The sequence below is a fragment of the Crocodylus siamensis genome, chromosome 2 (genome assembly GCF_052110815.1).
Source record: "Crocodylus siamensis isolate JL-2025a chromosome 2, ASM5211081v1, whole genome shotgun sequence".
Lineage (NCBI taxonomy): Eukaryota > Metazoa > Chordata > Crocodylia > Crocodylidae > Crocodylus > Crocodylus siamensis.
Window position 1 is genome coordinate 35,188,067 of NC_143396.1, and position 15,306 is coordinate 35,203,372.

At 38.4% G+C, this 15,306-nt stretch overlaps 1 protein-coding gene across 3 annotated transcripts in view; it reads right to left on the reverse strand.

Annotated features, from left to right (window-relative positions):
* Positions 1–95: 95 nt before the first annotated feature.
* Positions 96–15,306, reverse strand: part of KCNIP4 (potassium voltage-gated channel interacting protein 4) — a 212,259-nt gene continuing 197,048 nt past the window's right edge. For all 3 annotated transcript variants that reach the window (XM_090035697.1, XM_090035696.1, XM_090035695.1), the window contains 4 exons: positions 10,668–10,775; positions 8,921–9,025; positions 8,531–8,593; positions 96–3,496 (listed from right to left, as the gene is read on the reverse strand). In XM_090035697.1, coding sequence (XP_089891823.1) covers positions 3,449–3,496; positions 8,531–8,593; positions 8,921–9,025; positions 10,668–10,775 — 324 coding nt within the window. In that variant the 3' untranslated portion in view covers positions 96–3,448. The remainder of the gene's footprint in view (positions 3,497–8,530; positions 8,594–8,920; positions 9,026–10,667; positions 10,776–15,306) is intronic.

Here is a 15,306-nt window from a genome sequence, read left to right on the forward strand (position 1 = left end):
TTGGTGTTTTTCCTTATAATTTTTATTTATTTATTTTTTACAAAATGTGCACATTTACTTTACGCAAACACGCTACAGCAAATTTCAGGTGTACATGTATTGTACTACTATTATTCCTACACTGGTGATAGCAGAGCAGCCTTCAACATGCCTCTAATACCCATCTCTACACCAGAATAGATACCTGATTTATTTTTACAAAATAACATTTGCATTCTTTCTTCTCCAGTAGTCCCTTATTTTGCTTTGTGCGAAAATGTCACAATGAAGACTGGCATATCTCTGGTAGCAGTTCACCTATCTTAGTGTCCTAGAATTACTGAAAATACAGTAAATGTTATTAATCATGATACGAAAAAATATGTTCATCTTTTTAGTTACATAGCGTTTAAGTTCTGCTAGATTTAGAATTAATTTAGTTATTTTGAGAGAGTGTTCCTCAAAAATGTAATCTTATTACTGTTTATAAATTGTATTGCTAAAGTTTCTGCTTTTTTTTTTCTATGCCACTCTCATAGCAGACATACCATCAGAATCTGAAACGGGTATTAGACTGTCTAGCATTCATTAGTACTAGATTTAACTACATGCTGGTCATGTCTACATAAGTTGCTAATGCCACAGTAGCCTAATTCAACTGTGGAGTAGCGTGCAGGGCAAAAACCATTCTAATATGCTACTGCACCATAGTATTAGGCTACTGTGCAGTTTGCGTCACTGAAAAGCTGTGTGCTGGACATTGCACACAGTTACTGCACATTGATTTAGTACTTGGTTATACAAGTACTAGATGTGCAGTAACCACGGCGCGTTAATGAACGTGTAGATGGACCCACTGAGTGCAGAAGTTAACCATGGAGTAGACAAGTTAGCTGCGCAGTAAACTTTGCATGTCTGCACGCGCACCCCTATTAGGATGGAGTAAACTAATTAACTCTGCAGCAGGATAGTAAATAAATAAAATTAATTTTTTAATTTGCAGTAGTGTATGTGTAGACACTGCCCCAGCCAGCCCCTCTGCAACACGTTGAGCTGGGGGGAGCAGCCATAGGCTGGCAGCCTGACCCCTGCCAGGGCTACTATGTCCCAATGTGCTATGGTCCCAGACACACATTGAAATAGCATGCTTGGGAGCACTAAATTCCAGAGTGATAAACTTCAGAATTTCTTGCTTTGCATTAATTGCTCATGTAAATGTGCCCACAGAAATGCACCCTGAGGAAGGAGGACCCAGGAAACTATAGGCCAGTTAGTCTTACCTTGATCCTGGGTAAGCTTTTTTGAGAGAGCTATCGTGGCGCATGTCCACGAGGGGCCAGCAGGGGAGGTTATGCTTAGGGGCAGCCAACATGGGTTCCTTAGAGGCAGGTCCTGTCAGACCAACCCCATGGCCTTCTATGACCAGGGGTAGCAGTGGACGTAGTCTTTCTGGACTTTAGGAAGGCCTTTGACACTGTCTCTCACCCCATTCTCATTAAAAAACTAGGGCACTGTGGCGTTGACACCTACACAGTCAAATGGGTCGCTAACTGGCTGGAGGGCTGCACCCAGAGAGTGGTGGTAGACGGGTCATTTTCCACCTGGAGGGATGCGGGCACTGTTCAACATCTTTATCAGCAACTTGGACACGGGGGTAAAAAGCACCCTATTCAAATTTGCTGACAACACTAAGATGTGGGGGGAAGTAGGTATGCTAGAAGGGAAGAATAAGCTGCAATCAGACCTAGACAAGTTACAGGGGTGGGCGCATGAGAACAGGATGGATTTCAACACCGACAAGTGCAAGGTGCTGCACTTGGGGAGGAAGAACCAGCAGCATACCTACAGGCTGAGGAACTCCCTTCTTATCAGTGCAGACAAAAAAGGATCTTGGAGTTATTATTGATGTCAAAATGAACATGAGCCAACAGTGTGGGGACGTGGTCAGGAAGGCCAACCGCACCTTGTTATGCATCCACAGATGCATGTTGAGCAGGTCCAAGGAGGTGATCCTCCCCCTCTATGCGACAGCGGTCAGGCCGGAATTTGAGTACTACATCCAGTGCTGGGCGCCGCACTTCAAGAGGGATGTGGACAACATGGAGAGGGTCCAGACGAGGGCCACTTGCATGATCGGGGGCAGCAGGGCAGGCCCTACGAGGAGAGGCTACGGGACCTGAACCTGTTCAGCCTCCACAAGAGAAGGCTGAGGGGGGATCTAGTGGCCTGTTACAAACTAGTTGCAACCAGCAGGCACTGGGGGAGTCCCTGTTCCCCCAAGCATGACCAGGAGTGACTAGAAATAATGGTCACAAGCTGGCAGAGGGTAGACTTGAACTAGACACCAGGAAGCACTACTTCATTGTCAGGGCGGCTAGGATCTGGAACCAACTTGCAAGAGAGGTGGTTGTGGCTCCTACCCTGGGGGTCATTAAGAGGAGGCTAGATGAACACCTTGCTGGGGTCATTTGACCCCAGTACTTTTTCCTAGCATGGCAGGGGGTTGGACTTGATGATCTGCTCAGGTCCCTTCCGACCCTACCAACAATGAAACTATGAATGAAGTGAGATGAACAGTTCAAATTAATGTTATTTCTTTTTCCTTGTAAAATTTGGTAGTACATGTATAAATAAAATTAGAACCCAAACTGATTTTCTTCACGAATAAATTTCAGCTCAAAACCTATTCAGCTCCTTAATATTGAGTAGAAAAGTTGCTGACAGTCCAACCAGAATTATACATACTTTAAATACTAATTTCATGAACATTTAATAAATGCAGACTTTTAGGTAAGAATGACATAAGTTTGTCACTGGTAGGTACTAAACCTATGGAAATCAGTCGTTTTTATTATTATTATTATTATTATTATTACTACTACTACTATAAAAAGGCCCTTCCTCATGTATAAATTAGCTGGACCAAAAAAAAGAGCCAGAGAAGAAAGCCAAATAAAAAGGGAGGCCATTGCAGCAAAATATATTGCACATTCTAGCAATTATTTTTCAAAGTATTGTGTAAAAATGAGGATTATTAACAACATAAAAATATGAAAGGGAAATGCTTGGTATTTTTATCTGTATAAATTAAATAGCTGACATTTAAGACAGACATTTAAAATCTTGGAGATGAATTCAATAAAAACAAATAACAAAACAACAATTTTATCTCTTGTATTAGCTAGATAAAACAGGAGTTGGAATAGTGGTAAATGTCAGGTCCTGTTTTCAGAGGTTGTGGAGCAAAACCTGACTTTGAGTCTCCCATTATCTAAATGCACAATCTTAAAAGGACAAACATTGGAAAATCCTTTTGGGGGAAGCTTTATAATAACACAAGACTTATTTGCATAATGCATGTCTCAGTGTAAAGCTGAGCAATCTTATTTATGGTAAAAGTGACAAATCCAGCTTTAGGAAATGTTGCAGAATAGTTCACATTTGTCCATTAATTGCAGTGCTAGCCACGTTATATCACATTTTCAAAGAGCTGCATGGAACGCATTATGTTTTCATCCTGTAAAGGAGAAAAGATACAAGTTAGACAACATTGTAGATTGACCACAGGAGTCTTAAGAAAATGAATAGAAGTAAGTAAACCATAGTTATTGAGAGCGTCACTTGGTTGGAAAAATGTGAGTACTTTCTGATAAAATTGACTGAAACTGGTACTAATTTTAGAAATAATAAGACTAGTACTCTAATTTTAATAATCCTCAATGATGATTTCATAAAATCAAAACTAATGTCAGCTCGTTAATACAATAATGTTTAACATATTTTTGTAATTTTCCATTCTCTTGGAGATTATTGACTTTACTTACAATCTGTTTCAGGAGATTTATGTATAAACATATGACAACGTCATATTATTAAATCATTATCATGGATGCAGTTTAAGAGAGCTGAGAATTATTTCTATGTACAGAATCTGAAATTTTCTCAGCTTGGTATAGCTTTCAGTGGGTGCGTCTACACATGGTCATGTGGCACCTTTGTTACTGTACCACCATTTAGTACTTCCTTTTGAAAGTACTAAAAACAGTGTAGTAATAACTCATGCTACGTCATGCTGGCCATGCACAGTTATTTTTGGCTGCTACATCACCATAGCAATGTGCTATAATGAGGGAGCACGTTCCTACAGTGACGTAGTGGCAGTCACAGATTTTGCCACGAGATGCTATGGCACAATAGCACCTTGTGTAGATGCTCCCAGCAAATCTAGGGCACTATCTTGAAGACTTGAGGACAGTATAAAACTGAGTAAATACAAACATTCATTCATTACAGCTGAGAATCTGCTAGTTCCCTCAGCTAACCCTGCAAGAATTGCTGACCCCTAAGAGAATTTTTTCCTCCTGCAGTTTGCAGTAAGTCCCTGCAGCTCTTCTCTGATAAATCCATTTGCTGATATTTAATAGAACTTTTAAAAAATATTTATTTCAACTTACATAATTAAAGGCACCCATGCACAGTCAACTTACTTTGAAGGCATCAAAGTGTACTGTTCTCCCCACCATTATATTTACTAAACTCACACAAAATCATGCATATATTTAAACGTAATAATAAGACTCCTTCACATCGGTCAGTAAAATTCCGTATTCTCTACCTCTCAATACTAAGGAAAATAACTTGGTCTCGCATTAGTTTAGATCTTAAGGGAACTTTTGTGTCAAAGAAAAGTGAATTTTTGAGCACCTCCTGGGAAGTGTTCTCTTCAGATCAAGACCTCAGCATCTTAAGTACCACTGCTGATTTCAACTTTGAAACAGGCCAAGATAATTTCTTTGAATTGTACCTAGAAATGTATTGGAATAATTAAAGCTACTGTTTTGGCACAGCAATTTTAGTAAATTTCAGGGTCATGGGGAACAATGATAATTTTAGGAAAGCTTACTATATAGTTTTTCACTTTTACACGGTCATATTTGTTAATTACTAGTGTTAGAATGACAGTATTTAGATTGTGGGGAGCATTGGATTTGCAGCTGAATATAAGGCTAGTATAACCTGTGGCCTAGCAAAGCTGCTAACTACAATGCAGAATGGTATGTTAAAAGTAACACTGCAAGACACTTAGGCAAGCATTTTCCTAACAAAAATGTAAAAGTGTTATAGATATATAGCTCATTGTGTAAGAAGAACAGGATGCAGACCACCGGCTATCGTTAGAGATAAAGCAGAAGCAAGACCTTGGAGATAGTGAAGAAATCAGGAGCCTCAAGTTCCAAAAAGAAGCTGGGGCCAGGGTCTTAAGCATACATTCATAGCAAAACAATATGTAAATAAGTGAAATGCATAGGCAGTTCTATGCTAACAAAGTAAACAGTAAACAGGCGGAGCTTAAGGTAGGAGGGAATTTGGGTGGAACCAAGGAGGACCAAAGGTGGAGTAAATGTTAATGAGCATGAACCAAGGTATATAAATATGACAAGAACTAATGTTCGTGGCAGCTCCCTGGTTTGTTGGAGGTTTGCCAGAAGCTGTCTCCATTTTGAATAAAGCTGTTGAGCAATTTGTGCAGGTGATGCGTGATGGCATTGATCTGTTGTCTCCCTAGTTGTTGGGTGTTGCATGGAGTCGGGGTCTAACAAATAACAATGTCTCTATTAACACCATGATCACAGTGTGTCTTTAAAATCTTTGACTACTTGACAATTTTAGCAGCTAATGTGCTTGCAGTTCAAGTTTACTTGATTCTGAAGTACAGACTAAGGATGACAGTCTTGCTACATACCTGTCATCATAGAAGATGTCTTTGTAGAACAAAATGTTCCCTCATCAGTGTTAATGAGCACTGAGAGATTTCTCTAGGTAGTAACCAGTGATACTGGAAGGCAGTCATTTAAATAACACAAAAATTCAACTTATTCAAAAGTGCATTAATGAAGCCAATAATTTTTTTTGCCAATGTTTTGGTTTAAAAAATAGGAAGCACCTCAAACAGTGTGAGATCAAAATGTTCGCTTGAATAAGATCTAGCGTTTGGTGGATGGTTGGCAAAGTGGGAATCACCAAAAAATATGTTCCAATTATTCTAACCACTTCCATGATGTGCTTTCATGGCAGACCATACATGCTGCTGTAAGATTTATTTTATTTTATTTTATTTTATTTTTATGTTTACTCTGGTTAATCAAATTATTTGGGGATTTACACACTCTGATTTCTGTTTTATCATGAATAGGAAGAGCGAAGATTATTCCTGGAATGAAATGCTTCTGTTGGTGGAACCAGTCTTTCATCTTTACATAAGCATTTCCCTCACCTTCTTACAAGGTGGCCAAATGCTCAACTGCTGAACTACAACTTTCTATTCATTTTCTTTTTCAAAAAATTGCACATTAGTTCCCAGGATAGCTGGCATGGAAATGGACATCTTCAGACCAGTTATTCTGCCTAGAGATTACCACCAGCACAACTTACATTGTAAGCATTTTCCCTTGTATGTATTTAGGTATTAGATATATATGCTCCTCTCCTTGCCTGGAGGTTCTGACAAAACTAAGTTTTGTGGCAACGAGAGGCTAGTAAGTGTTAACATTTACAAATATGTTTCTATGTATACTTCCAGCTAAGTTGACAACATGGCTTATGTAAGTGTCATAAAAAACTGAAAAACGGTGCTTTGAGCCTTTATTCCCAGACTTGATCACAGCTGCAATATTTTTATTAATAAGAGCAATCATTCTTCTCAAAAGGAATCTTACATTTTTCAGCACTTTCTGTCATAGCCTAATTCACTCTTTTGAAGTTTGGCATTACTAAACACTTATTCCATATCAGGACAGTATTTGTAAATGCAAGTGAAAAACTGCATCAGCACACTTGTAGACACTGCCCCAGCTACCTGGACCATGAAGGTGCTTCAGTGCAGGACCTGTTTACTGGCTAGCCCTGTGTTTAAGCATCCTCGTGCCCCAGCCAGCCTCTCTGCAGCACGTTGATCTGGGGAGAACAGCCCCGGGCTGGCAGGCTGATCTCCCAGGCTGTTCCAACATGTCTCAGTGTGCTGCACTCCTGGGTACATGTTTAAATGGCAGTAAACCCTGGAGTTTTTTACTCTCAAGTGCACAGCTGGGAGCAATAAGCTTCGGAGTTTATTGCTTTGCATTTATTGCACGTGAATGTGCACCCACAGTGTATCAGAAGATATTTAAGTAGGAGAAGAGAGTTTGTAACTCTGCCTAGGTTTCTTCTTCACAGGGAAAACCTGGTATCATCATGATGTTCACAATGAGGTAACTTCAGAATTCTTTCATGGGGGTGTTTGTTCTTTTGGGGGGAAGGGGCGGGGAGGGCGGCATTCCCTGCAAGACCAAGCCACCAAACAACCTTTCATTTCTTCAGGTTATTTAGATAATGTTCAGTATGCTTTGTTAAGTTCATTTTTCTCAGTTCTCAAGGTATGATGCCAATGAGTTTCAAGATTCTTGCAAAATAGATTTTCACACCGTTATCTAGGATGTGATGTCAACCATTAATGGCAAAAAAACCCCTCAGGAAACTGATAAATTTCTGTTTTATGGAGCATGTAAAACTTACTCACTGTATTTTTGTACTTCAGTCCTTTCCTACTGTAGCTTCAACTGCTCGCAGTTCCCTATGCGTAAGTCCCTTATAGGTCCTAAGTTATTATGCTTGACCAGGGCATCACTATTTCCTAAAGTTCTAACGAATCTTCACTCTTAAATCCGCATCTTGCTTTTGGTCCAATGGGGCATTCCCATGATTATGTAGGCCAAAATAACACATAAGTTATGTAGTATCTTTTTTATTTCCCAGACAGCTTGTCAAATACAAAGTGGCTGAAGCATGTTGTTTTCTGATAGATATGCTTTCCCTAGTCACATGTTAACTGCAGGTACTGATACAGTCAGAAGCACTGGTTTTGCTTTCTTAAAACCATACTTCTTTTCACAACTAAATTAACCTGCATGCTCTAGTTCATTATTGCTAGGATTTTGCATAGTGTCTCTCTCAACACTTGATCTAATGTCATTCAGTATAAATGTGCCACTGATACTCTTTTATTATATTATCTATCACCATGGACTATGTATAAATGGCGAAAAAGTAGCTGACAGTTTTATTATTTTTTCCATTTCTATTTTGCAAAAAATAGAAGTGTTTGGCTAACTCAAAATCATGTTTTAAATAATTTCTTATTTTTAAATTATTCTATAATTAATACTTTCTAAACTGTGGCCTGAGCAGTTTTTTTCCCCTTCACATGCAATTGGTACAAAGCTGAAATAAGTGTTCACTATAGCAAACTATTTTTGTATTGCGAACCAAAAAAGGTAGTTTTTCACAGGAAGATTGATGCAAAGAGAACAGTTGCAAGAAAGCCAGTCTTTACCCATCAGTTCTATAAATACAAGTATATGTTTGCATAGAGAGGAATGGTTTTTGCAAGTGTGTATGTGTGTATTTTTTGTGCAGGTGCTTTGGGATATATCCCTACCCCATTGGTAGGATTGTGTGACTGTTAGCCAGCTGATAGAAGTGGCTATACATTACACATTTATCATGCATTACTTACTTTTTGGCAGCTTTCAATGAATTCATCAATGGTAACTACTCCATCCTTATTCTTGTCCATTTTCTGTTCAGGAAGAATAAGAACAGATGCTTAAGTCTTATTTAAAGCCTGCTGAAAATCAGTCTCTTATTTTTTTATGATTTATTTCAGGTATACTTCGTTAAGGCAGGCGTCATTGTATAAGGGAGTATATAAACATGTCATAAATGGTAGGGTCTGCTGTAGCGAGTTTGAGACATAACAGAATGGATCAGATAGACAAGTCAATTGGGACAGACACAGAGCAAAGGAGACAACAAATATAAAAGGATGTGCTAAGTGTTAGCTAATCAGAATGTAAAACTTCCATAAGATTTTTGTTTTTGAAGTTACATGTTATTTTCATCCTACCTGGAAAAATGTTTCCACATGTTGTCTAGGTGCATCCTCTTTGACAACAGGATAAGTATATTTTCCCATCATATCATATATAGCTTTCATAATATCAAGCATTTCCTGAGGAGAAAAACACATTTTAATATAAGGCAGGATAAAATGAAGGTGGCGTTTTAGAACCAGAGTAGCAAACGTTTATAGCGCAATTTGAGACAGACTGGGCATGTCTACATGTGCATTTATTGCACAGTAAGCAGTTTTTAGACTGGTGTCTACACATGTAGGAGTTACAGTTTAGTAATGTTGTGCATGTCCTGACTTGGGAGTAAAGTTACTCCCAAGTCAGTCCACACAAACAGGGTTACTTCACAGTAAGATGTCCACGCGTGCCTTACTGCGCAGTAAATTTACTCCCAAATCAGCATAAGTCACCATAGTTACTGTGCAGTATGGGCATGCACATGTACATGTTTGCCTGTACTGTGCGGTAATGGTGCACATGCAGATGTGTCCACTGGGACTCTGTCAACACATGAACAAGTTCAAGAATGTAAACGCATGCTGGCAGCATTGACGTTCTAAATTAGTAACTGTGGCTTTTTCCGGTCATGTAATAGAAACGAAAAGATAAAATTCTAAGTAAATATGTTTTGATATATCTGAATTTAAATACTTTAAGACATCTAACATATTAGATGTGGAAGGAAGGCTCCTGAGATATACAAAATATAAATGGGAAAAGGTTAGGTGACAGTGTGTGCGTCTATATGTGTCCCTGACCACACAGCTGTTACTGAACAGTCATTTAGTACCGCTGTTACTTGCACAGTTCCAATGGTACACAGGTCATTTCCGATCCTGCTGCAATGAGCAGTAGCAACGAGCAATGAGCGGTTTGTGCCCGCCAGTGCTATGTCACTATAACAATGAGCTACATCTCCATGTAGACACACCCAGGGTAAGTCTTATCACCATAACCTGTGCCTGAATTTCTTCTTTTTCACCATGGGAATATAACTGGAACACACACACAAACAAGTATCCATGAAAATTACACACACACATGCATATACCAATCCACCTTTTGTGAAGTACTTTGTGACTTGTGAATGAAAAAGGCTGCGTGTAATTATAAATGTGTAATTCAGTGCCAATATGATAAAAAAGTTAATTTGTACAAACCCAAACTGTAATCATCTTAAAGCGTGTTGCTGAAAGATCTTTGCTTCACTAACATTTATAATGTCTTTCAAACATAAATGTATATACTCCACTTCATGTTTGAGTAGTTCCATGTGTGAAGTTAAGCACATGTGGAAATCCTTGTAGAATAAATGCCTTAAGAACTAATAACATTTTAATACATTATCTGCCAACTACAAATTCTCAGGGACAGACTTTACAAATATGCAGAAGTTCACTTGCATTTCTGTGAACAAGTATTTTATGTACTCTAAAAAGCCTATCTAGGTCTAGTAACTGAATGTAAATACGTGGACACAAATGTATGCAACCACGTTTCTGCTTTAAGAATTTTGGCTGTGTCTTTATAACTTGCATGTAAACTTTGGGTTGTTGTTCTCTATCCTTTTAAAGAAAGTTTCCATTAAATGCAATTATTTTTAAAAGTCTTGATTTGATAAGAAGAAAATATTTGCTATCCCATCATTTTTACCAAGAGTTTCACAAAGGCAGGTTCCTATAAGTAACACATACTTGCATGCAGTGGTTTCAATTAATGAATCTAAAAAGGAATTCTTACCTCCTTAGTTATATAGCCATCCTTATTTATGTCATATAAATTAAAAGCCCAGTTGAGCTTTTCTTGTACTGTGCCTCTGAGTAAAATAGAGAGACCCCTAATAAAATCCTAAAAAGAAACAGAAAGTTTAGATTTGTTTGAGGTTGAGCCATTTCTTATAAATACCCAGGAATTAGCATGGTAGATTCTTCAATATCATGTCTGTTAGACCCCGACTCCATGCGGTGCCCAAACACTAGGGAGATGATGATCCAGTTGCTCATGGATCCTGTTACTCATTAGCCAGAGCAAGCAGGGAGCAAATGCTACTTGCACACATTGCTTGCAACAGCTTTATTTAGAGTGGAGACAGCCTTGGACAAGGTTCCCTCACAGACACATAGCCCATGAACTAAGGGACCTGCACTGAACAATAGTTTTTTCCTACATTTATACATTTTGGTTTAAGTTCATTAACACTCATTCCACCTTCGTCCCTCCTCCTGCTCCACCCATTTCTCCTCCCATCTCAAGCTCAGCCTGATTACTGTTTGCTTCATTTGCATGGAATTGCCTATGCATTTCATTTATTTACATGTCTTGTTGCTATGAGCACATGTCTAAGACCTTGACTCCTTTTCTTCGGTCAATGGGCAGACTGTGACCAAAATCTGGAAGCTTCTGGAGGCTTCTTCACCAATCACCATTCACCCTTTTGCATATATTCATCTTGGATTCTGTTACTAGATACGTGTTGTTTTTCACATTCCAGTCTGTTTTTCTGTCTCAGGTTGTACCATCTTCCACATTCCTAAAATGTCACCTCAATTCACAGCACACAGACTCACACAGACTTACTTGTTGCTTTTTCTCAGAAAAAATGATTAACACAACTAAGATGGTTACTTAGCTTGAGCAAATGGCTGGTTTAGATATCATTCTGCTAGGCCACAGGTAATAGCCTTCATTCAGCTGCAAATCTCGTGCTCCCAAAAAATCTACATAGTGTTACCCTAACAATGTCAGACTAGAAGGACAGACTGTTTCTTTTTAGATTTTTTTAAACAATTTTTGAAACACAGATTGGTTGTTAATTTTTAAAAATAGGTTTTTTATGCATGCATCTAATTCATGAGTAGACTGAAGAAAGTACAATAAAACAAATCACAGTCTCCTTCTGCTAATGGGTTTATGCACTGTAGTTATGACTTAATCCTATGAGGTGCTGCATACCAGCAGCAACTACTGAAATCAATATGAGGGGGAAAGGACATCATTATGCAGAGGTTGAGAAGTAGGCTCTTGTACCTCTTAAATTCTCCATTTAGGGCCTAAATGAGACGCGCAATTATTCCAGACCTCTTCACATGAATTATTTTCACCCACATGAGAATAATAGGAAAGGCAATATTGTCAGTGCTTTTATAACATTAGTGATTTTCCTCCTCATTACTGACTGCTCTATAATTTGGAAGTAAACAAAAAGGTGCCATTCCTAGAAAACTTCATTTGAGAAAGTTAGCTTCTTTTTACTTTTTTCCCTTTCTTCTACTACATGAGATACATACATTATTTTAAAGCTGTAGGTTGTAGCCATGTTGGTTTAAGGACATAGGCAGATGAGGTTCTTTGGGTAAAACCGGTATCTTTTATTTGAGCAACTCAAATTTATAAAAGATACCAGATTTACCCAAAGAACCTTGTCTGCTTATTTTAAATGGAAAATATTGTAGAAGGATTCTACAGAAGTAGAAGCTGTATATCTGAAGCTGGTCCTTTTATATTTGGTTGTAGCTAACTGACAAATTCAAATACAATTAGCTTTAAAGAATGGAATTAGTTAGGCTACATTCACTCCCAGAAGGCCAGAGATTTTTAAAATTAATTCAGCTCTGTAACATCAATGAGAAAACCAGATTTGTGCTTTATAAATGATACTCATTTAGACAAGATAAATTTAATTTACACTTAATAGAGAAAAAAATCAACTACATCAGTCAAACACAAATTTACTTGCCTCACATTTCTTCTGTAATTTTCTTGTATAATTTTATGTCTAAGTTTTTTGTTAAAACAGTGGCTTTATGTTTCCTAGCCCCCCCCTTTTTTTTTCTAGTTGATGCTTAAGTACCTTGGTGGTATCTCAGAGAACTAAGTTTTATGAGTTGAGGTAATATATTTTATTGCACCAAGTTGTATGGTTGGGAGACCTGTCAGGATCTTTCAGGCATCAAATGCCCTTCATCAATCCAAGTTAAGTTAGAAAAATTACTTTACCTTAAACCTAATTTGACCACTTGAAAGGGAAGTGGCAATTATCATCTGTGAAGCAAAGAAGTTAGCAGTTAGGAAGGGTGAGAGGAAAGTTAAAATAAGCCATAAAAACCAGTGACTCTGTTAGTACCTATTTGTTGTTGTCTGGAAAAAATACGAATATCTGTTATTGAGCCCAACTTTTGAAGGCATTTTATAGGTTTCCTATGGCGACAAGGACTGCAGAGTTAGAGATGAAGTGGTTGCTATATGAAAAGTATAGTCCAACTAGTGATAGGATATTTCTGTCCTTTGTAATTTTGCTGTGGGAATTTGTTCTCGAGCATAGTGGTTGCTTGGTTTCACCCACAGTTTCCAAGAGAAGACCTGGTGCATTACATCATGCATCTTCTTCTCTTTTTTGGCAATCCTTCAAAGTCAAAAATGATTGTGTTCCATGACTGTCGTATCTGTAGGTCTGAATATGGCTGACAAGGCTGATGCAGGATCTGTTGCAATTTCCATGCGGGGTGGGTAGCTCCAGATTCTTGATTCAGTCTGTGACACACTGTTTCTGTTGCTCCTGCTTTTCCATCTCCTGTTGTAAGATTTCAAAGTACTAAGATCCCTGCAGCAGAGTCTTCCTCCATTTGGTGCAGTCCTGGGAAAGTCTCCCACAAGTTGATGTCAATGTTGCACTTTTTCAAGTTGACTTTAAAGATGTCAAAGAAGAGATTTCTTTGTCCTCCTGCTGAGTGTATGCCTTGACTGAGTTTGGAAAATAAAACTTGCTTTGGGAGTATTGAGTCAGACATCCAGATGATGTGGCTGGCCCAGCAAAGTTGATGTTCAATGATCATAGCCTCAATGTTCATGGTGTTTTCTTGTGAGAGGACACTAATGCTGGTGCATCTGTCTTCCCATTGGATTTCAGGATCTTCCGCAGGCAGCATTGACAGTACTTCTCCAGCAACTTGAGGTGTCTTCACCTCTCAGCTCCATACAGTAAGGTGGGTTCATGACTGCTTGATAAACCGTGAATTGGGTTTTGGATCTTATTTCACAATCATCAAGCACCCTCAGGCAGCTGAAGGCTGCACATTTGAGGTGATGTTGGATTTCTTTATCGGTGCCAGCCTTCCATAAGAGATGGCTTCTGAGGTATGGGATATACTCAAATATTCTCCAGAGTCTCACCATGAATTATCAGACTTGGGGACTGCTCATCAAGATCTTATTGATGGAGGACCATCAGGTATATCATGTTCATATAAGCACATGAATGACCTCTGGCTTGTGTTGTTTTTGTTGTGAGATTCATTGATTGAGGCTGGGGAAGCAGAGATGTATGGGCAGGTTTTACACTCGTTATCTGGCAAATTCTGGTTTCATGTGGTGTTTGTTGGTCAGCACAAAGTTTGACAATGGTAGGGAACCATTTGAAAGGGGGAGACTGGGAAAAAGTATTTCAGGATGTGTTCTTCAAGTATGTGTTACAGTTGTTTAATCATCTTTTTAATATATTCCAGTGTGAGATAGTCTGTCAAATCAGGAGTTTACAGTAAGCGGCAGTTTTCTGTATGCCTTTTGGTATGGTCTATATTGTTTATTCAGGTGGCTCATTCATAGACTCAGTCTGTTTCTCTGGCAGAGTGTCCTTGTTGGATAAATACAGTTTTCAGATTGCCACATCACCAATCACATATATTCTCCTCCAAGCAAATGTGATGGAACCCGTGAGATGGACTACAAATTATAGCTTTATTTCATGTTTAGGATGACTGATTTTGTGGACTTAAGTGTGGTAGTCATTGGGAGTTTTATGTATGGTTATTTGGAGGATGCTGTTTTTATATGCCATTCATTATATTGACGGTGTTTAGAAATTAGCTATTGGTGTGAGAGTATTTCAGAGAGAATTTGATGGAATAGTGAGTAGTTATTTAACCTGTTATTGAAGATGCCATTTATGTATCACAGATACAGCATTGGTTTGCTTGTACTTTTTTTTTTTTTAATTTTTTCTTCAAAGTGTCTCAGGATGAGGTGGAATTTTAGGGGTGGAACTGACTGTGTGCCCATAGCTATGCCCATTGGAGGAAATGTTGCTCATTAAAGATAAAATTGTTGTAGGTGAGGATGAAGTGGATGAATTTAGCAATATGTTTGGGTTGGATATCAGTGTTGTCATGATTAATAACTAAAAGCTTGGCTGATATGTTTCCTAGCTATTCAAGTTGGCCCAATAAAAGCTATTATCTCACTTCACATATCTTACTTCCCCTCATATCCTTGGGCCATCGTGATTACAACACATTGTGATATTGATCTTTTTCACAGGAAGAATTCTTGAGATAATCAGCAGTGTGTCAACAGGTTGTTGTAAGATCTATAAGTCAGTGTGATG